Below are 22,823 nucleotides of genomic sequence, written 5' to 3' on the forward strand. Positions count from 1 at the left end.
CATTGTAGCTCAGAGCCTTAACATTATTTTAACCCCTTCTTTCCAGAATTAATTGCCACCACATGCAGAAACACTATATTGGTGGTCCTTGGGGGGATAAGGGATTGAAATAAATGTGTTAAATATTGTACATTTTAAAACCTCAAAGCGTATCATAGTGAAATATTTCATTACAGTTTTCTATTTAGTATCTTTAATTTCATTATTTAAAATTGTGTAGAATCTGAAAAGTATACATTCAGGCAAATACAGTTTGAGCAAAAAAGCAGTGACTGTTTTTTAATAATAAAAAAGTATCTAAAGTGCTTTTCACTGATATTTTAATTATCTGGTGGTATTCATATCACAGTATCTTTGACTTTAATCATTTGCAATTTGAGAGATGTACTAAGTTCCAGCTGACATTTTCAAGACTCAAAGCCAAAGCCGATGGTTCTGGAAAAGGAGATTGCTATTTGCTACTAATATTAGTCTGGGTTGCTGAGGGAATTATCTCTATCCTCACTAGGTTTTAACGTTCCAAACTTGCCTGTTTAAGATTTTTAAAATAGGATTTAATGCAACAAGACTCTTTACTTGCCAGCACTTTTAACATAGGTTTGGCATGGAGATACAGTGTCAGAATTTTGCTATAGGAACAGAAGCCAGAGAAATTGATATATGAAATGTTATAGTCCATGCTTCTGCTTTTTGTTTCTTTTATTTTGAAGTTTAGGAGAATGGTTTTTCAGTAAATTGAACAAACTAAAGAAAATGGTGTGTAAAGCACCTATCTTTTTGGAATCTTCTTTTTTATAATACTTGCTCTAGGAAACAGCTACTTGCCCATAATGATAATAAAGTAGCTTAAATTAATTAATACAATTACAAATCGGGTTTAAATAAAATATCAGCACTAAAACTTTATTAATTTGATTCAGATTTCAGTGTCAGCTATATTTCCGTCATTCTATTTTGCAGCTTACGAAAATTGCTATTTATTTTCAGTAGAATCTTGTTTCTTGAAGACAGTTCAGCAGTTAAACACTGAACTTGTCCTTTAATGACACAATTATTTTTCACAATTAAAAAAAGAAATGTATTGTTTCACAAATCTTATTCAGAATCTTGAAACTCCAGACTGCTTCCTGTCATTCAGAGTGGTAGGCATGTTGGTTTGTATCAGCAAAAAGAAACCATTTTTTCGTGTTCTCTGTGTATATATATCTTCCTACTATACTATCCATTGCATGCATCCAATGAAGTGGGTTTTAGCCCATGAAAGCTTATACCCAAATACCAGTTACTTTCTTCTTGAAAATACTCTGATTTCTTAATCTGTTGAGCTGTGACTTCATGTTTTTAGGTTAACCATCATTTGGAAGTTTTGAAGACCTAAGTATATGGACTAAATGAAACAGTACAACAGTTCAGACTATATAGGGGAGCTAGGGATGCTGAGGATGGTTTTGGTAAAATATGATTGTACTGGTTTTTAAAGATTGTCCAGTGGAAAGTGTGTAGATATAGTTATCAAAGCATGATTACCTTAATTTTTTATGAGTTAAAAAATCTGCTTTTGAAATTAGTTTGTAATAAAAATGGTGAAAATTAGAATTCATTTTCTCTAACTTTTTAACCAACTTTCTGCCAGCATAGGTGTGTGTTTGCTAAATAATATGGAATATGCCACCCATCTTGTGTCCTGACAAAAGGTGAATAAAACATTAAACAGACACTCTAAACTAAAAAGCTGTGTTGCTTGGAGAACTCCTAATCATCTATCTAACTGCACTACAGTTATCCCAACCCCTATAGTGCATGCTTTCTCTTGTGCTGGTTGTGTTCTGTGTGCTTCTCTGTAACTCTAACTACAGCTTGGATTGGTCTTTATAGGATTTCCTCTGTTTAAATGGCAGTTCATTATAGCAAATGTTTCACACTCTCCTTTCCTCTGGGAAACAGTCTTGGCTCAAGTTCAGTTGCCAACTAGACAAGAAGTTTCTCCATTTTGATTTCATTTTGATTTTGGTGTAGTAAATGGTTTGATTTGGAGAAGCTTTCTGCATTCATGGTGGCAAGCTGTGCTATCTGTTTGAAAAGGAGGATCTTCTTATTGTAATTGTAACTCTATTTATAAACTAGATGTGAGTTTGGCTTAAGTTGTTGAGTGCTAATTCCAGCGTTTGTGAGAACAAATTTGCCCTATGATTTATTTGAAAACACCAAATTTAAAAATCCAGATCAGAAAACTAAGAAAGTTTTCACTCTTGCTTTCCGTAGAAAACCAAGCCAAATAAACATTTTTTATGGAAGTGTTAGGTCAAAATGTCAGAGAGAATTTGAATCAAAATCTGATTTGTAAAGTAGTACTCTTTTTGTTTCAGCTGTAAACTTTCAAAGAATTTACTCTGTAGTTCTGAAAATATTTCAAGAATCTTTAAATTCCACAATTTTCCTTTCCAGTCTTTATTTATTAAATGGAGTAAATTACAATTAAAAAGGAAATTAACATTTTATATGTAAGATGATGCTATGAATTTAAAAAGACAAACTACAAATTCAGTTTACCACCCACTCCTTCATCTGCTGTGCGGTGTGTGCTATACACAGTAAATTTTATTTTATATATATATAAAAAATATAGCACACAAACACACACATCCCAACCCCAAAATGGAAAACTGAGAAATATCAGGTCAAATAGGTTTTGTTTGACCCAAAGTGAATTTTTTTATTTATTTTTCTCAAGAAAAATTTTAAAAAATTAGTTTTGGTTTGAACTGAACTGGATTTTTTGGCTCAGTTTGAGTATATTGTGTAAGGTCATACCTCTTGACCTATTTATTTTTCATTGGGATGATTTCATTATATGGAAAGTGCTCAGATACCACATAAGGGGCAAAATATAAGAATCTAAATGCTGAGAGAACAGCTGCTACATGATATGAATATAGGGCCAATCCTGTTTCCATTGAAGCCCATGGCAATGTGACAGGATCTAAGTCTAACACAGTCAATAAATTATGAACATTGCTGTTATTTATGTATTCCTAAATTATGATGTATGCTTTTTGTGATTGCTTTAACCTAGCTGTAAAATGGCTGTGTACTACTTTTGTGTGCTTCATGTATCTTTTTGTGGGGAAGGACTGATTTATAGGGAGGGTATGAAATTGTTCACATCTTAGTGTACATCATGGGAGAAGTGTCTTACTCCATTGAATGCATATTGAAGGTAAATCAGTTCTTGAAACACTCATTGATTTCAGTGTTGTGAACTGAGTTTGGCCGATGGTTTTTACGTCAGTGGTTTGGAGATAAAGAGGTAATCGAAGAGCAATTAAACTTTAAACTGTAATAGTTCATATTCAAAGTTGGGTGTTGCTATTTAACCTCTGACATTTTGCATCCTGTTGGTACTGTTTATTGGCATAAGTCTAGTGGATTTTATTTTTTTAAATGCCAAAAAGCCAGCCAATGGAAAAAAAACACTGCAGAAGTAATGTTTTTATTTTATTTTATTTTATTTTTTGAATAGCAGACTATAAGAATTCAGTAAAACAATTCTGAAAGTAGTCTCCCTCAGAACGGTCACTTTTCTCCGGTAATTCCAGTGGGTCTTGACTCTTGCTTGTTACAGTTGGCACTTAATACAGATAGCATTTAGTACTAAAATCTTTACTTTCTTTGAAATTAACTTTTTCTTTCAAAGTAAAAGGTCAGACTACTCATTCTTAAGTGTGCAATTTAAACAGTTATTGCTAATAATCAGTCTTGCTTGTAGAAACATTTAGTCGTGTCATGTCCTGATTTTTTGTGTGACAGTTATGTAAATGTTCTAAATTAAAACAGGTTAGATTGTATCATTCTGTTTACTGACATAGTAGCCTGGAGTTGATCACTTAAATTAACTCTGGTAATCCTAAAGTGTTTTTACAATCACAGCGCACGTGTATGATTGAAATGTTTAATATATTGGCTTCTATAGTGAGTATGTTACAAGTGAAATGCAGTAGAAATGTGCCACGTGCGTTTAAGCCCCCCCCCCCCACACCATTGTTTATGTCTTTGGGGCTTAATGGTAAATCTTTGTTTTAGAAAACCTCCATATGTGAGTTTGGTCTCTTATTTTAGAGATGGCAACCTGACTTTAGAAAGCTTGAGAGCAGAAAATATAGAAATTAATATTCTCTGATAGCCTAAATGATAAGCACCCCACAAAGTATATAAAGCTATGAACACCTTTTTTAACAGGCTTTGAAGACTGCAGATGAAGACACACATTCTAACCATTTAAGCATAATAAAAATATTAATACTCATGGAAGAGGGACAAGACTTACCAGGACAACCTGTAAGTATATTTGTAAAATCTTAGAAATTATTGGAAAATAAGTCAATAGTCTAAAAAAAAGTCAATTGTCATTATTCTAATGGATAACAGGAAATATGTCTTACATTTGTTGTGTATTTCTAGATGTGGGGATTGTTCTTGCTGTTGGTAAAATATATTGTGCCTTAGCCTAACTGGGGTTATGCAAACTACAGTAATAAAGTGAGTAGATAGGTACATTTGAAGTTTGTAATATCTGCGTTTAAAATCATGGATAATAAGTATTTCCTTTGTTCAGAACCTGTACAATGAAATACATGGTTTCAAACCATTTATAGAAAATGAAAAATTACTATTTAAGATAGCACTTGTAAAATAGTTACCATAAACTCTATGCTCTTTAATTTCTTCTGGTACCCTGGAGATCTTAGAGAAGTTCCCTATTCCCTAGTATATTGTGAGCAGCTGTTGCAGGAAAGCAGTATAGTCACCTTTAATTTAATTTAACAGTGTCAGTAGGTAAGAAGTATGGTTGGAGTGATATATGTTTTTAAATCCTATTTGCTGCATCCTAAAACCAAAGTTCTGCTAATAAAGATTTGAGGGTGAATAACTGATTTTAAATACTGTAACAAAAATAAGACATTTTAATTTTTACTATTTATATTTACAATGTCAAAATTCCTCAGAGGTGCTTCTTATCACTGATCATGCCCTTCTTGATAGAAAATTTGTTGACAAAGTTCTTAAAGATATTTGAAATGTTAGTGCATATTTGTTTTTTAAATTACTTAGATGGAATGTTATTGTCAGTTCTGGAAGAGTAAATGTGAATGCAGGATAATAGTCAGCATATTTGGTATAAAGTCCTACATCTAACTTTAAAGTAAATTCAACAGTGTAATAATTAAATACATTACTTTAAAACAAAAAATTAATGACAATATTATATTTAGAATTCAGTCAAGGTTGATGCAAACAAAACAAGAAAACATTTCTTCATTTTTATGGTAGTCTGTGACTACTTTTTATACTGAAGTTATCAAACGTACTAGAAAACATGGGGGTATTTTTGGGAGGAATGTAAATTTAATAATCTTCGCATAGGAAATATTTTGGGGATGTTCAGACTGAAGAACTGTATCTCCTCCAGTTAACTTATCTGAGAAATCTAGTTAATATTTTGTAACTCTTCGTGTATCACAAGAATGGATAAACTGACATGGGGACATTCACTTAAACTGAAAGGCAGGAAATTTAAAACTAATCAAAGAAATACTCTCCTATACTACACACATATGAGTGGGAAACTGCCACAAGAAGATTCAGTTGAGATTCAGAGCTCTGTATGATTGAGAAAAGGATAAGACATTTATATAGGTAATGAAAACATCCATAATAGCATCCATAGGTAAGGAAAACAGGTCAATGAATCCTCATGCTTCATTTATAAACCAGCCTCTGACAGGAATTAGTAGGAAACTTTCTCAATGGGCAGATTATTCCAAAATTATCCACTGTGAATTTCCTTGCAATTTCCTCTGAGTCTCCTAGTAGCTACTGTCAGAGATGGACTGGTGGACTACATTGATCACTGTACTGATGTGGAATTTGTATTGCCTGTAAATATTTGTTTGTCACCTGTACCTATTGAAGGAGGGAACTAATGAATGTAGCTAACATTATTTTTCACAGTGAGAGCATTGTTGAAACCTACTGTTACCATTTAAAAATAAAGAAAGGAATGAATTCACCCTTGCAAAATTCTACTAGCTCATTAGCAGTTGGTTGATATTTTATATATCTGGGTTCCCAGTTTTTCCCCCTTTGATTAATTATGGCAACAGTTACTTTGAAAATGTAATCTATTACAAACTACTGATTACTAGTACAAAAGATAGTGTTACATATTATTGATTACTTATGTGATTTATTTTACCAAAATATTTGGAAGAATGGGGAAAAAGGAGTAATTCCAGACAATTTATTATTTCCTGTTTCAGTCAGTATTAATTAAATATGGAATAACTGTAATGTCTGCTTGAAGTTTACATTAATTGCTTTTCATGGATGTTGTGTGATGTGATTGTTACCCATTTCAAAATATCCCACCATAAAGGTTATGTCCTGCATCCTGAGATCTTGATAGGCAGGACAATTTAGTCCCTGTTTTTTGCTGTCCCTTCTTTTCTTTCCAAGTGCTTTGCAACAGTAAGAGGGGGCTGTCTGCTGCAAAGTGTGGGTTGCCACTTTAGGTGGGCTTCCCCTGCTCTCAGTGGTTTAGGGTTCCCAGAAGGACTGGGAATTGAAGACAAAGGTGGGGAGGTAGGTATGTGGCAAGAGTGATGGTAAGTGATCCAAGGGTTACTGTTTCTTATGAAAAATTATTGCATTATTTATCGGGATTACAATTTTCAAAAGTAATCCCATACCGTGATCGGTTTAAAAAAAAAAGTGATATAATTCTGTGTAACTTATTCTAACAACCCTGCATGGCAAAAGGTGGGCAGGTAGATTTTGTGTCACAGCTGGTAAATTTTTCTTGACAGTTTTGCAAAGTTGAGATATAAATTTCAAGAATCAATAAAATCTCATGAGCGTGGCCAATTTTAAAGTATTATTTGAATACTCATCAGATACATCCTGCATATGGTGATTACTTCCCATAAACACCAACAACAAGAAAGCTAGAGCTGCTGCTGCTGCCACAGCAGAGAGGAGGAATAGCCACCATTGGGCTAGAGTGATGGCTGAAAAATGCATTGCTCTTCACTTATGCATGAGCTTTCAGTGTTGGGTGGTATTCTGCAATCTCGGAAGCTGAGATTGGAGCACTATTTTACTGCGGTTGCATTCACAGCCAGTCATTCTGTTGTATTCTTTTGCTATAACTAGAAGCCCTATTGTAATGAGCCAACCACTCCCAGTCCATATTCAGGCCCAAATTAATGGTGGTAAATTTGCAAATGAATTTTAGTTCTGCAGTTTCTCTTTGAAGGCTGTTTTTGAAGTTTTTTTGGTTTATGTACAGCTACTTTTAAATCTGTTATAGAATGTCCAGGAAGATAGAAGTGTTCCCCTATTGGCTGTTGTATGTTACAATTCCCAGTGTCCGATTTGTGTCCATTTATTCTTTTATGTAGAAACTGTCTGGTTTGGCCAGTGTACATGGCAGTGGGGCATTGCTGGCATATGATGGCATATATCACATTAGTAAATGTGCAGGTGAATGAGTCCCTAATGGTGTGGCGGATGTGGTTGGGTCCTCTGATGGTGTTGCTAGAGTAGATACGGGGACATTGGCCAAACCATGTGTCAGTATAACAATGCCTGCATCTGTAATTTTCACTCCATGCATCTGAAGAAGTGGGTTTTTTTACTCACGAAAGTTTGTGCCCAAATAAATCTTAGTCTTTAAGGTGCCACCGGACTCCTTGTAGTTTTTTTTAAAGTCTTCATAGGATTTTAGTCCATTTTGGACCAGAAGTGGCCAACCAAATCTGTGTTTAAATTCATCCCCCTACAATAATACATCATGCTACCGTTAAGACTAGTGAGCCATCCACAAATGCAGTATTAAATACTAGTTTAATTTCTCTTACTCTAAAATGCATGTTGGGACTTCTGATTTGCTACTGTTGTGAACAAAGAAATGATTTAAACTTCTTGCTTCAGGTATTACCTTGCTAGGGAGAGGATAAAAGATCCTAGTTCATGGCAGCTGAGCAGTGGCTGCAGTTTGAGTGCTAGATCTGTTCAGAATAGGATTGTTTTAGAATTAACGAAGTTCCTTGAGTTACAAAGAACAGTCACTATCAAACCTTGGGAGCTGAGTATCCCAGTGCAAAAAAATGTGTAGGGGGATGGGGGAGGGAGACAGGGAAAAAGCAACCTTGCAAACAAATTCTGGGGTAGCACTAGTTGTTTAAATCAGGGAACTTACAGGTTTCACTATTTAACTCCAGGACTCAAACATAAGGTTACTTGAATTTAAACAGCTACTAATAGTAATGGTGTTGCAAACAGTGATTAGCTTGTAGCTGCAGCCTATTACTTGTGTACAGAGATTGTCAAGGACAGATCTCTCTCATGGTGTCTTTGAACATTTTCATCTTTGCAGGTGAAAAAGGCCAAGATGCAGGAATCTGGAGAACAAAACTTAAGGTGTGTAGTACTGATTTTGTTATTAGTGTTCACCAGTTGTCAGTTTCTTGTTTTCATTCTATGCTTCAGTTGAGAAAACAGGTTTATGTTGCTGTGTGCATTTCTCACAAGACCTGGACTTCTATCATTTATCTTCCTTTATCAATGAACACAATTTTGAGAAATTTCTGTTTTAAACAAAAATATTCTTTGAGACACAATGAGCCTTTTTAAGAATGCTAAATCTTGCCAAAAGCATTTTCTGTGAATGACTGCATAGAATTTAAATAGTATCAACTTACATCTTGCTTTTACTATTGCGTTGTAGTGCTCTATTTAATACATTCCATGGAGCAGTCAGGTGAGACAGCCATTCACTGTGTAAGGAATTCTCTGACTGATAGGATCTTGTATTTTGGAATTAATTCAATGGTACAGAGTTTTTGCTTAGCAGCTGTTTTTAAGTACATCTTTACTTTGATAATATTAATCACTATTACTACATTTAGAGAGAAGCGTGCTATGCATATCAAATTGTATGAGAAAATGAGTGGGACAGCATTGTCTTTTCTGATTGTCTTTCTGTCTTTAATTGGATTGTCATGACCCATGAGTCTCAAACCTGGGTCTGCACGATTTCCAGGAGCAGCCGTGCTCCAGCCTTCCATCTGGCAGTCTGCAGATGCTTGCCTGCTTGGGACGAAAGGAGCCCAGCTCCAGTTTGAGGCTTTGCCCTTGCAATCCTATTGGCAGAGTCCTGGAGAAGCTGACTGGCTGGCTGGCCCTACTTAAGCCAGCAGCAGGAACAGGAAGCTGTCCAAACAACTGGACTCCACCCCATTCTGGACTGCGTTCCTTGTACTTCCTGCTCCTGCTGCTTGATTTCCTAGCATCTGATTTGTGGTTTTCTGCCCTCTCGGTGTCCTGATCCAGCCTGACTCTGATTCCTGATTTGTGGTTCAGATCTCCCCGGTTTGTCTCCTGCTTCTTAGCTCCTGGTATCCTGACCCAGCTGACTCCTAAACCCAGTCTTGTGACCGTGGACTCTGGCTCTGACTACTAAGGCCTGGTCTACACTGGGGGTGGGAGTGTGTGTGTGTAATGTAAGATACGTAACTTCAGCTATGGGAATATTTCGATTTACCTCCCATCCTCACAATGTGGGATTGACGGCTGCGGCTCCCCCATCGACTCTGCTACTGCCGCTCATTCTGGTGGAGTTCTGAAGTCGACGGGAGCATGTTTGGGGATCGATATATCGCATTTAGATGAGACATCGATCCCCGATAAATTGATCGCTACCTGCCGATTCACCTTGTTTGGCCGCCCATGACTCAGCTTTGACATGGATTATTTTTGTCCCTTTGGGATTTTTCACTTTTACACATTACAACAAAGCTTATATTAGATTTCCATGTTCTATTAAAAGTTTTCATTATTTTGAGAAAATTAGTGAGTTAATACTCACTCTGAAGGAGGTGAGGATTTGAGGTTTGTACAAAGAGATGCAAGGATATCTTTCAGATTCTAGTGTGTGGGTATATGTGAAATAGGACAGAATGCGGAGTGTTTCCCTAGCAGCCTGTGCCCATTTTTAGCTAGGAAGGTCAAAATCCAGTGCTGTTAGTGCACAGATTTGTGATATTGGTAGCTAATGTGTGCTTTTATCCTTTCAGTCAAGTGAGCACCACAGAAGTCAGTGATCAGAAATCTGAATCTTCAAGCCTTGGCCCAAACCTTCCCATGTCAAGTGAAAGTAAGGCTCGTTCTGATGCTCTCACTCCCATCTTTGTGTCCATTGTTTCCTCAGGGTCTTTGCACCGAGCACAAACTTCTTGGTCCTTCACCATTTACCCCACCTTATCTTTCAAATCTAATTACTTATCAGAGGCTATCCCCTGCTTTTGCTCCACTAATGATGCCAATCTCCATCTCCCTCCTGTCAGTTTCTCTCACAGACACCTTTCTGACCTCTCCCATGCACATCCCTGTTCTTGAGAAGAACTCCTGGTCAAAATTTACAAAGGCTCTATCGTAACTTCTTAAATCACTCTTTAAAACCTACCTTTGCTGCGGTGCCCACAAATCACTACTGCCTGGCCTTGGAGTTGATGACCACCTGTGACTACTAATGCAACATTCCTGACTCTCTACCATTACCGTGTCTTCCCCATTCCCCTATTTGCCTGTTCATTCCTCTTTGTGCATTGTCTAAATCCTAGACTGTAATTTCTTTTGGGCAGGGACTGTTGTTTGGTAATGACGAATGTGAACCGTCTCTCATAAATTGTTACTACCTCAACACAAACACTGAGTGGAGTGTTTTACAATCATTTGCACTGCTAAAGTGCAGTTAATCTGACGCTCTCAGAGCTTTACAGAAAAAGTTTCTCAAAACCACTGTGAGGGTAAGTAGTTTCATTTTGCAGATGGGAAACTGAGACGCAGAATAAATAACTCGCGGAAGGTCACACCGTGAGACAGTGGCAGAGGTGGGAAGGGGAGTACATCCTCTGTACTTGATGTGAAGCTTAGTGTCGTTAGCATACTGGTACCCCAAAATGCCTGAAAATGTCCCCTAGTGCCTTTAACATAGATGAACAAGAGGTGACAGAATACAACTCTGTGAGGGTCCCTGTTTGAGGACTTGCATGGTGTCTATAATCCACCGAGGGCTTGTCTAGATGAAGAATTAGTGCATAGCAAGCGGAGGTGTAAATCTATAGTGCACTCCGCTTGCTGTGCACTAACTGGCTGTGTTGACCTTGCTACCGCACTAAAAGTTTAAGTGATGGTCCCTATTGTATTCCACTGTGTGGTTATGCTTGCGCATCGTGCGCTCAGAGTCAGAGAATTTGAAAGTAGTGTCCGTTGGTCCATGCATGTGCCCTGACTCGCCTCGTGCTTCCATCCAAGGTGATATAAAGGGTGGGGTGGACCGACTGCATCTCCAGTTCCTTCTCACCACCACATGGTCTGGACCAGAACCTTCAGTATCCTCTCTCATACTATTCTAATTGGAGTTGTAAATAGCTTTATCAGTTTTTAAGGCAGTTTACTTAGTTTTATTTCATTTCTAGTTTTAATAGTTCTAACAGTTTAGTGAAGACTTCAAGGGTTTCCTGCCCCCATTCGTACCTCTTTTCGGATACCAGATTATGATGAGGACTTTGGGCTTCAAACTGCACCTCTTGCCCGCTATCCCGCTCAGTCAGTGCCAACCAATTCAACGCTGCCTCTACAGCTTGGGAGAAGCTCATGGCTATGTGCAGTCCTTCCCCAACTGGACCCAAGAGGGCTGTGCACTTCATCTCCACAAGTATCTTATGGAGATGACCATGAGAATGCAGTCAGACCCAGGCTGGGGAACATCCCTCCTTCCCCACCGTACATCGGCCCGATTCTGTGAGGAGTGTGCCTCCTGGTGCTACGTCCAACTCTGATTCCAGCAGAACACACCCACCCACCCACCCATGATGAGGCCTTGTTGGGAGATTAAGAAGTACTCTAGTAAGCCTGGGACTAAGTCTTCCTCCAAGTTCAGGAAACTGGACATCCCCTTCACCAGCTCAGCCCCAGGGGCCACAGCACATTCTAAGTCCCACTGGCCCGAGAAGAAGACCCAAGACCCCCCCTTCGGGGACCACTCTAACAACAGATTTCTTACCCAAAAGGTGAATTCCTTATTACAATGAGAAGCAATAAAACACGTTTCTCTAGCATATCAAGGAACAGGTTCTACTCTACTTACTTCCTCATACCCAAGAAGAGGGGTGGCTGGAGACCAAACCTCAGTCTCTGCCACCTCAGTTGCTTCATCTGCAAACTGAAGTTTCACATTGGAGCAATAATTTCATCCTGAGAAAAAGGCATGTGGTTCTTGGCTCTTGGTTATGAAGGATGCTTACTTCCATATCAACAACCACGCTGCCCATAGACATTTTCTCAGATTTATGGTGGGCTCCAACCATTTCCAATACAGAGTACTACCTTTTGGGATAGCTACTGCTCTCAGTCTTCACCAAAGTATTTTCTGTAGTAGCGGTTCACGTCAGGCTTTATGGTCTCCTTGGTTTTCCATACCTTGATGACTCTCTCCTAGCTGCCAGGTCCTGCCAAGAAGCCCACTATCTATCTTCATGTTACCCAGCCTTCCTGCTTCACTAGAAGTCAGCATCAACATCAAGAAGTCAATCCTCAACCCCACGCAGTCATTGGACTTCATTGGAGCTACCCTAAACTCTATCACGGCACAGGAGTACCTGCCTACAGACAGATTTCAAGCAATAAATGTTGTCATAGCTTGCATCACAAACAACCGTTTTGTACCAGCCAAGATGTGCCTCTGTCTACTTGGCTATATGGTTTCATGCACCTACATGACCCCCTTTATTAGACTTTACCTTCTCTACCTGCAGACATGGCCTCAGTCCATGTATTCACTGAACTGTCACTCTATGAACCTCATGCTGACAGTCCCACCTAAGATTCTATCATCCCTCCTATAGTGGACAGGCCCACATCGTATGTGTGTGGGAGTCCCCATTTTTTCCCTCTTCCCCGGACAGAACTATTATCACTGATATGTCACTAGTAGGCTGGGGAGCGCATATTGATGACCATACCACACAAGGGACATAGAGTCTTCAGGAATCCAGAATGCACATCAGTGTCCGAGAACTTTTGAGCCATGAGAAAAACGTGAATCCTTTCTTCCACTCATTTGCGCTCATCATGTCCTGATCATGTTGGACACCACCACCGTGGTGTTTTACTGCAACGAGCAAGTGAGATCCACCTCTCTATGTTCAAAAGTGGTCAGACTCCGGAACTGGTTCATCACCAATCAGATCAGCCTATATTCCAGGGACACAGAATGTTCTCACAACATCACTCAGCAGACATTTTGCAATCAGTCATGAGTGGGAACTTCACAACGCAGTGCTACATGACATCTTCGCGCAATGGAGGACCGCAGCCAAGGATCTATTCACTTCTCAGACAAACAGCAGGTGCACCACATACTGCTCCAGGGGAGCCTTCGGTTACTGTTCTCAGGATGAGGACCTTCTTCTCTTTTGGTTATACCAGCTCAACTATATTTTCCTTCCTGTACCACTCCTACCTCAAGTGCTCCACAAAATCCATCGAGACAAGGCAATGGTCATTCTGAGTGCCCCCTTCTGACCCAGACAATTCTGCTTCCCCAAACTTCTGCTCATGTCGCCTTGGCCACCAATCCCCATTTCGTACTTCCTGACCTTTTGACACAGTGCAATGGCGAGATCAAGCACCCCAATCTGTGTCCACTTCACATCAGTGCATGGTACTTGGATGAGCATCAACTATAGAACAGACATGTTCCTCAGTGGTACAAGACAGTCTCTCTAACAGTAGGAAAATATTCCACTAAACAATATTACTGAGCTAAGTAGAGATGTTTTTTGTCTTGGGCACAACATAAGAGTTTTACCAGAAGCAACTGGTATTCCCCCAATCCTGGACCACATTCTGTCCTGGTACGCATTGGGCCTTGCCCTCAGCGCTTTGAGAGTCCACCTAGTGGCGATCAGCACATTCCATCCTCCTGTCGAAGGTTACTCTATTTTTATACACCCACTAACTGCTAAATTTTTTTGAAAGGCCTCGTCAGAACCTTCCCACCTCTTCAAACAATTGCATCTCAATGGGACCTGAATCTGATACTCTTGGTATTAATGAAACCCCAGTTTGAGCCAATAGAATCTTTCTCTATGTCCCTCCTCTCCATGAAGGTCGCTTTTCTTGTTGCTATTACTTTGACAGGGAGGATCGGGGAACTCAGATGCTATGATGGCAGATGAGCCATTTACAGTCTTCCACAAAGATAATGTTTTCTTATGCCTACACCTGAAATTCTTACTGAAGGTGATCTGTTTCACATTAACCAATCCATTCACCGACCTGTTTTCTTCCCGAAACCACACGCATCTGCAGAAGAACATCATCTCCATTCCCTCAACATCTATGAGCTCTAGCCTTCTGCCTGCAGAGAACGAAACCAGTAAGACAGTCTATTTACGGAGGTAGCAGAGAGAATTGGGATAGGCTAGCTCCACCAGAGAATCTTTCAAATGGATTTCTAGCTGATATATACTCTGCTACCAGCTGTCGAACCTCCCCCAGTAGCGGTATGGGCTCACTCCAAGCTATGACCTTCTAGTTATGCCTTTTATAGACCTGTAAAGCAGCCACGTGAGGTTCTGTCCACACCTTGGCAATACATTATGCCTTGGTGCAGGACTCGGCAGTAGATGCATCCTTTGGCATGGTTGTTCTTTGCACGACCCTTCCACCCTCATCCTTTGTACCTTCCTCCAACTAAGGTACTGCTTGCCAATCACCCACTGTGGAATACAATAGGGACCATCACTCAAAGACGACAAGGAGATTTCTTCCCTGTAACTGCAGGTTCTCTGAGATTTGTGGTTGCTATCTATATTCCACTACCCACTTGCCCTTCCCCTGTGTTTTGAATCTGTCTGATTCACAGTGGAGAAGGAACTGGAGACACAGTTTGTCTGTTCTGCCCTTTATCACCTTGACCGGCAGCACAAGGCAAGTCAGGGAACATGTGTGGACCAGTGGACTCTACTTTCAAATGCTGACTCCAGTTGCATGGGTGCACATGCGTAACCCACAGTGTGATACAGAAAGGGGCCCCGTCTCAAAGAATCTCCAATTACCGGGAAATAACCTCCTCTCCCCTAGTGCACTTTGACCTACTGCTGTTTAGTAGTAGGTCAAAGCACACTTGGGAACATTTAGATTAAGGCTGCAGGGCCCGCACAGCTGGTTAGTATGTGGCAAGCTAGTGTGCTGTAGATTTACATCCCGTCTTGCTACACACTAGCCCTTTGTATAGACAAGCCCTGAGACTTTGTCATCTCTACTCATAGCCTGCAACATTCAATAATTAATACTTAGCAGCAGAGGGAGCTATTTCATTAGCTTCTACAAAGTCCAGACTGTTTACAGGATTGTAATATTAGACTGGGTTACATCGTGTAATTAAACTACATCCTAAAACACTAAGTTAAAAGAAAGTTATTTTGGTTGCAAAGTCAAAATGTCAATTGAAGGTCACACCCTATTATTTCCAGAGAACCCCTGCCTCAATCAGTGCACAGGGCAGACTTCACTTAGGGAATGAGGCAGCTCTTATGCTCATCATTCAATGTGTGGCCTTTGCCTTATTTACCATGCCCCATCCAAGCCCCACACTGAATACAGAATTAGTAATATGCTCATTGGCTCCTCTGTGGCTCTCATTGATGTAGTACGAAAGCCTCACAGACACAAATGAATTTATATTCACAACTTCCCTGTGAGGTAGGAGAGTGTTTATCATCTCCATTTCATAACTGTGAAAACTGAGACAAAGAAAGAGGTTTATGGACGCATGTTGAATCAGTGAGAGAACCAGGATCTGAACTCAGGATCCTGACTGCCAGCTCCTGTGCCTACAACTCCACATCTCACTGCCTTGCTGCCAGAGGTGGTGAGCACTCACAGCTCCCATTGATGTGACTTAAGCCTGGTTTACACTGGGCAGGGGATCGATCTAAGATATGCAAATTTGGCTACGAGACTAGCGTAGCTAAAGTCGACGTATCTTGAATCGACTTACCTCCCGTCCTCATGGTGTGGGATTGATGGCCACAGTTCCCCCGTCGACTCCACTACTGTCTCTCGCTCTAGTGGAGTTCCGTAGTTGACGAGGAGCACATTCGGGGATTGATTTATCGCGTTTAGACGAGACGTGATAAATTGATCCCCGATAGATCGAACGCTACTTGCCTATTTGGCGGGTAGTGTGGATGTGCCCTTACTGTTCTGAGCACTCAGCACTTCTGTACATCTAGAACTCCAAGTCATCACATTGGGCACTCAGAAAGTGAGGAGCATGCAGTCTTTATTTATTATTGGAGATATACCTATCTCCTAGAACTGGAAGGGACCTCGAAAGATCATCAAGTCCAGCCCCCTGCCTTCGCTAGCAGGACCAAGTACTGATTTTTGCCCCAGATCCCTAAGTGGCCCCCTCAGGTATTGAACTCACAACCCTGGGTTTAGCAGGCCAATGCTCAAACCACTGAGCTATCCCTCCCCGTCAGTGGCCAACTGCCAACAATATTGGTTTAAGAAGCCTGGGAAGTGTGTGGAAGAGGCAGGATAGAAGCCAGTTCTAAGTGGCATTTAACTGCCTTTACCCCAGGATCATCCTTTTTCTTCCTACAGTTCCCTTCCTCATTCTCTGTGTGCCTTCCAACTTCTAGAGCAAATGAGGCAGAGAGCCCACAGACTAGAACAGGGGTCGGCAACCTTTCAGAAGTGGTATGCCGAGTCTTCATTTATTCACTCAAACTTAAGGTTTCGCGTGCCAGTAATACATTTTAACCTTTTTTAGAAGGTCTCTTTCTAGAAGTCTATAATATATAACTAAACTGTTATTGTATGTAAAGTAAATAAGGTTTCAAAATGTTGAAGCTTTATTTAAAATTAAATTTAAAATGCAGAGCCCCCTGGACCAGTGGCCAAGACCCAGGCAGTGTGAGTGCCACTGAAAATCAGCTCACGTGCCGCCTTCGGCACCTGTGCCATAGGTTGCCTACCCCTGGACTAGAATGACCTCATTTATTGCGCAGCCCTGATTCATTCCCTGAACACCAACTGCCCTGTGCACTGAATGAGGCAGAGGTCTTGTGGAAAAACGGTAGGTGACCATGTAATTATGGAGTGTATCATAAGGCACATGCAGAACATTAAATATGAAATTTCTGCACTTTTGAGTGCTTGCCCTTGCAATCCGAATAACTTTTTAAATTTCCTAACAGAAAAAATTAAAAACATTGACATGTACAACTGTAATAAACTTCACATTATCCTTGTTTGAACTGCACCTCAGATATACTACTTGAGCTAAAGGGCTAACTACATTAGCTGGCAGCAGAAGACTGTTACTGTATGTGAACAAGCCACGAGAGGAGGATGGATAACCCACAGAAGCAATAGTTGACTAAGTAACCCCCTTTTACAGACCGTATAGCTAAGGACAAGATATAACAGGCTCTTCTGAACAGGCGTTGAGGCTAAGTGGATGTGTTTTCAGACTGGCTCTGTTATGCTGCCCCTGAACTCGTCTCATGTAGTGTCCTCAAGGGGGAGGTGGGCTGCCAGGGCCATGTGAAGGATCCAGAGCAGGTGGTAAAGCTTCGTGCTCTCCCCATTGCTGCTACAGCTGTTCTGGCAGCAGCCAGGCTGTTTCTCAGCTCCATGAGTTCTTGTCCTTCCCGAAGAGATGGGTTGGGGGGATCCTGCCTAATGTGGTGCCACTAGAGGGAGAAGATGGGCTGCTGGGCCCATGTATTTTGGGGGCAGGGGAGAGGGGTCTTGGGGCAGAGCCTGGCTCAACTTGGCCTCGCGGTATCTCTATCCCTTAGCCACCATAGTGCTCTGGTAACACCTGGGTTCCAGGGGATTTTCAGTGCAGTGCATGCTGAAGTGAGGCATTGTTGCACGTGCAGAACTGTAGAATGTTCAGGGGATTTGTCACACTTCCAAAATCAAAATGTACCGTGAAAGCCATAGATTTTGGTCTTATCGTCTGTGAAGGGACAACTTGTTGCTCTGAATGATGCACTTATTTGCAGGGGCAGGAAGTTACATTTCACCCTGTTTAAACATGTTTGTAAATATTTTTAAAGCCATATATCCAAAGCACTCCAAAAACTTAGCAGCTACATGGTTTGTCAGGTTAGAACTTATTGTGGGACATGCTAATGTTTCACTGTGATTCATTAAGTTTTGTTACTTTTTTTGGAAATTGTGTAATTTAAAAAAATCCTTTCTTTACAATTCTGTTGTATAAAATGTTTCTTTTTCAGTTCTGACATGCACTGATTACATCCCAAGGTCACCAAATGACTATACCTCACAGCTATATTCTGCAAAGTAAGTTGAAAAATTGGTTCTAAATTTTATAACTGCATTTTTCTCTAAACTGTTAAAACTTTTGATTTAGTTCTGAAAGAATTCAAATATGAAATTGCAGAACTACAAACTGTGGTACATAACCTGTCACTTTAATCAGCCTCTGCACCAGATGACTGGAGGATGGCTAATGTGACACTAGTCTTTAAAAAAGTCTCCAGAGGCGATTCTGGCAATTACAGGCCAGTACTAACTTCAGTACTAGACAAACTGAAACTATAGTAAAAAAATAGAATGATCAGACACACAGATTAACATGATTTATTGAGGAAGAGTCAACGTGATTTTTGTAAAGGAAAATCATGCCTCACCAATCTATTAAAATTCTTTGAAGGGAGTCAACAAACATGTGGACAAGAGTGATTCAGTGGATATAGTGTATGTGGTCTTACAGAAAGCCTTGACAAAGTCCCTCACCAAAGGCTCTTAAGCAAAGTAAGCAGTCACGGGATAAGAGGGAAGGTCCTCTCATGGATGAGTAACTGGTTAAAAGATAGGAAACAAAAGTTAGGAATAAATTATCAGTTTTCAGAATGGAGAGAGGTAAATAGCAGAGTCACCCAGGGATCTGTACTGGGACCAATATAATCATAAATGATCTGGAAAAAGCGGTAAACGGTGAGTTGGCAAAGTTTGCAGACAATACTCCGGATAGTAAAGTCCAAAGCAGACTGTGAGGAGTTCCAAAAGGCTCTCTCAAAACTGGGTGACTGGGCAACAAAATAGCAGATAAAATTCAATGTTGATAATTGCAAAGTAAATACACATGGGAAAATATAGTCCCAACTATACATACAAAATGATGGGGTCTAAATTAGCTGTTACCGCTCAAGAAAGAGATCTTGGAGTCATTGTGGACAATTCTATGAAACATCTGCTCAATGTGCAGTGGCAATCAAAAAAGCTAACAATGTTAGGAACCATTAGGAAAGAGAGAGATAACAAGACAGTAACTACAATAATGCCTTTATATAAATCCATGGTACGCTCACACCTGAAATACTGCATGCAGGTCTGGTTACCCCATCTCAAAAAAGATATATTAGAATTGGAAAAAGTATGGAGAAGGGCAACATAAATGTTTAGGGGTATGGGACAGCTTCCATATGAGGAGAGATTAGAAAGACTGTGACTTTTCAGCTTTGAAAAGAGATGACTAAGGGGGGATATGATAGAGGTCTATAAAATTGTGAATGATGTGGAGAAAGTGAATAAGGAAGTGTTGTTTACTCCTACTCATAACACAAGAACCAGGTGTCACCCAATTAAATTATTAGGCACCAGGTTTAAAACAAAGAAAGGGAAATATTTTTTCACCCAACACACAGTCAACCTGTGGAACTCACTACCTGGGGATGTTGTGAAGGCCAGAACTATAACTGGTTTAAAAAAGGAAATAGGTAAATTCATGGAGACAATGAAAATTAATTAGCCAAGGTAGGCAGGGATGCAGTCACATGTTCTGTGTGTCCTTAGTCTCTGATTGCCAGAACCTGGGAATGGACAACAAGGGATGAATCACTCGATAATTGCCCTGTTCTGTTCATTCCCTCTCAAGTACCTGGCATCGGACACTGCTGAAAGACAGGATATTGGGCTAGATGGAACACTGGTCTGACCTACTATGTCCCTTCTTATGTTAACCTTTCCCTCCTCCCATCTCAGCCTACTTTTAGCAGAACCTTTAACATTGCAGAATGGTATTTTTATATACAACAAATTGGCATTGCTGCATATGTGACCCAGTCCAGCACACAATGAAGCTGCCATTGGCTTCAATGGGAGTTGGATTGGGCCTTTCGTGATTGCTAAGGTATTGTGTCACTTGGTAATGACTGAGAATGTAAGATATTATAGACTCAAGCCCAAGGTATTCAGTGAATGAACAAACTGGACATGAGTGAAAATGAAATATACACTGCTACCTCGATATAACGCCACTTGATATAACACAAATTTGGGTATAACGCGGTAAAGCAGTGCTCCTGGGGGGCGGGGCTGCACGCTCTGGTGGGTCAAAGTAAGTTTAATATAACACGGTTTCACCTATAACGTGGTAAGATTTTTTGGCTCCCAAGGACAGTGTTATATCGAGGTAGAGGTGTAGTTTCCTTATGTATAAAATCAGACACACTGGAGAGAACGAAAGGAAAGGGATAAAATTTCCAAATGCATCTAATTGATCTAGGAGCCAAAGCCCCACAGATTTCCAGTGGGATTTAGGCTCCCATGTCACTTATGTCCTTTTGAAATCTGTACCTATGATCTGATTCACGTAGCTGAGTGCAGAAAGATTCCCTGTTGTCTCCAGTGCTTTGTTTTCTCTAGTCTTAAATATTCCAAGTGAATGAGCTTCCTCCACTTCCCTTTGGAGACTGTTTCACAGTCTAACAGGAACTGGACATGTCCTCTCATATTCATCTTTATTGTTCCTTCTCTTAATTTTATTCTGTTGCTTCTAGTTCTGGTCCTTTTAGCACCCTGAATAATTCTTGACCCTAGTTACTGACAGTTCCGTTGTCCCTGAAGAGCAAAATTGTCATGGCAGGGCTCTGGAGTAAGATAGGTGAGGCTGTGAGTTTGACCAGGTGTTTGGGGAAACAGGGCTGTGTCTGGAACACTGGGTAGATATGTTCCTGGCAGTTTGTTATTTTGGGGATGGATGGGGGAGCAGGCTGAGAGAGAGCAGCAGGGTCAACCTGCGGGGGTTGGGGGGGCTCACCTGCTATTTCCCCCACCATTCTCAGACGGGACACCACCAGAAAGGGGGGAAAGGCAAGGAGGAAAAGCCAACTACTCCTCCCCAATAGGCTGCAAGCAGGGGAGGAGGGCACCACGGGGGCCAGGGAGCTTGGGGACACCAAGGCAGGGGAGGGGGCGCGATTACCAACACGTGTTGGAAATACCGGTGCCTCCAGCTGCCTTGGGAAAGGGAAGGACTATAATATCATTGGGGGGGGTGCAGTGAACAAAGGGGCTCAACATAAACGGAGAAGGGGTACAAGTGTGTAGGGAGGAGACATGGGCTCACTTAATGAGGGGACTGGACAGTGCGGGACGGAGGGCAGTGGAGAAAGGAACAGGCTGGAAGCAAGCCAGGGCAGGAAAACTGCAAGGGCGAGGGTGGGGCAGGCAAACTGGCAGACTCCCAGGGACTGGAGCAGGGCGGGCAAACAAACAGAAAAACTGCTATGAGACCTGAGTGTGAGGGCAGGGGGGCAAATATGTGCAGCAAGGGGGCAAACTGCTGTGGGAAGGCTGGTGGGCAAAGCAGAGGGTGAGGAGGTCCATCAGCTGAAAGCAGCAGAGGAGGGAAGGGCAAGTCTAAAGGGAGGGGAAAAGCATTTGTGCCCACGTGTCCTTGCACAATGCTGCCCTTGCTTGCTGCTGCTGCTTCAGTCCCAAATGGTAGGGAAAAAGGGACGAGGTAAGCAGCTGAGCGGAGGGATGAGGAACAGGTCCAGGTGGCAGGTGGGGGGTGATGGAGGGGGCAGCAGTGGTGATGGGGGGGGCAGGGACAGATGGATTGGGGGAGGGCTTCATGCCGCTCCCCTTCCACCCCGCAGCAACAGTAGCTACCACCACCACAAGAGCAAAGCTGGAAAAAATCGCTCTGTCCTGCAGTAAGTCTCCTCCACAGTGTCCTGCAGTGGTCCTACGTGCTCTCCCCGCAGCAAAGTTCCTCCTCTTCCTCCCCAAGGCAGCAGCAGGCTTCTAGACAACAGTAGCAGCAACCAGCGGACAGCCAGGAGGGACCCCACAGATGATAGCAAAACAGTGTCAGGGTCCTCACTCCCCCTCTCCAAGGAGCAACAGCCTCCAATGAGAGCACCAGCGGGTGACGTAGTGGGGTGTGGGGAGGGAATCTTGCCCAAACGAAGCTGAAGAGGGTGCTCTGGGCCCAGTAGTAGCAGCTCCACACCAGCAAGAGGGTCCTCCTATTGGGTTCCAGGAGGTGGGCAGGTGCAAGCCCGCCTACAGCTAAAGGACTCTTCCCCAGCCTATGGCGAGGATCCACTGAGCCCAGGTCTCAAATAATTATGGGGGACAGCAGAAAAAAACAAGGACGACAGGTGTGAGGGTCAAAGGGTCAAAAGTAGGAAACCCGGCAGTTTATGTTGATGGGCAGGCAAACTGTTGCCTTCTGAACCATAACAAGCCTTTTCAGTCTCAAGCCTTCATTCCCAGGTTGGCGGTGCATTGTAGTATCTAGCCCGAAGGTTGTCAGTGCACAGGTCACAAAACCAGGTCCTCATCCACCTGATTTACCACAGATGAAAAAAGATACCTTTACCAGCCGTGGTTACCTGGATATCTGGTAGCAGTGAGGTATC

At 41.4% G+C, this 22,823-nt stretch overlaps 2 protein-coding genes across 7 annotated transcripts in view; one reads left to right on the plus strand and one right to left on the minus strand.

Annotated features, from left to right (window-relative positions):
- Positions 1-22,823, minus strand: part of HNRNPR (heterogeneous nuclear ribonucleoprotein R) — a 667,870-nt gene that overhangs the window by 266,297 nt on the left and 378,750 nt on the right. The window lies entirely within an intron of this gene.
- Positions 1-22,823, plus strand: part of EYA3 (EYA transcriptional coactivator and phosphatase 3) — a 146,264-nt gene that overhangs the window by 43,160 nt on the left and 80,281 nt on the right. For 2 of the 4 annotated variants that reach the window (XM_032805937.2, XM_032805941.2), the window contains exons 2-5: positions 4,237-4,335; positions 8,435-8,478; positions 10,134-10,213; positions 18,384-18,450. In XM_032805937.2, the coding sequence (XP_032661828.1) occupies positions 4,303-4,335; positions 8,435-8,478; positions 10,134-10,213; positions 18,384-18,450 (224 nt within the window). In that variant the 5' untranslated portion in view covers positions 4,237-4,302. Of the gene's footprint in view, positions 1-4,236; positions 4,336-8,434; positions 8,479-9,449; positions 9,546-10,133; positions 10,214-18,383; positions 18,451-22,823 lie in introns of those variants that run through there. The other 2 variants (XM_032805942.2, XM_032805944.2) reach the window with 2 other exon arrangements.

The sequence above is a fragment of the Chelonoidis abingdonii genome, chromosome 25 (genome assembly GCF_003597395.2).
Source record: "Chelonoidis abingdonii isolate Lonesome George chromosome 25, CheloAbing_2.0, whole genome shotgun sequence".
Taxonomy (NCBI): domain Eukaryota; kingdom Metazoa; phylum Chordata; order Testudines; family Testudinidae; genus Chelonoidis; species Chelonoidis abingdonii.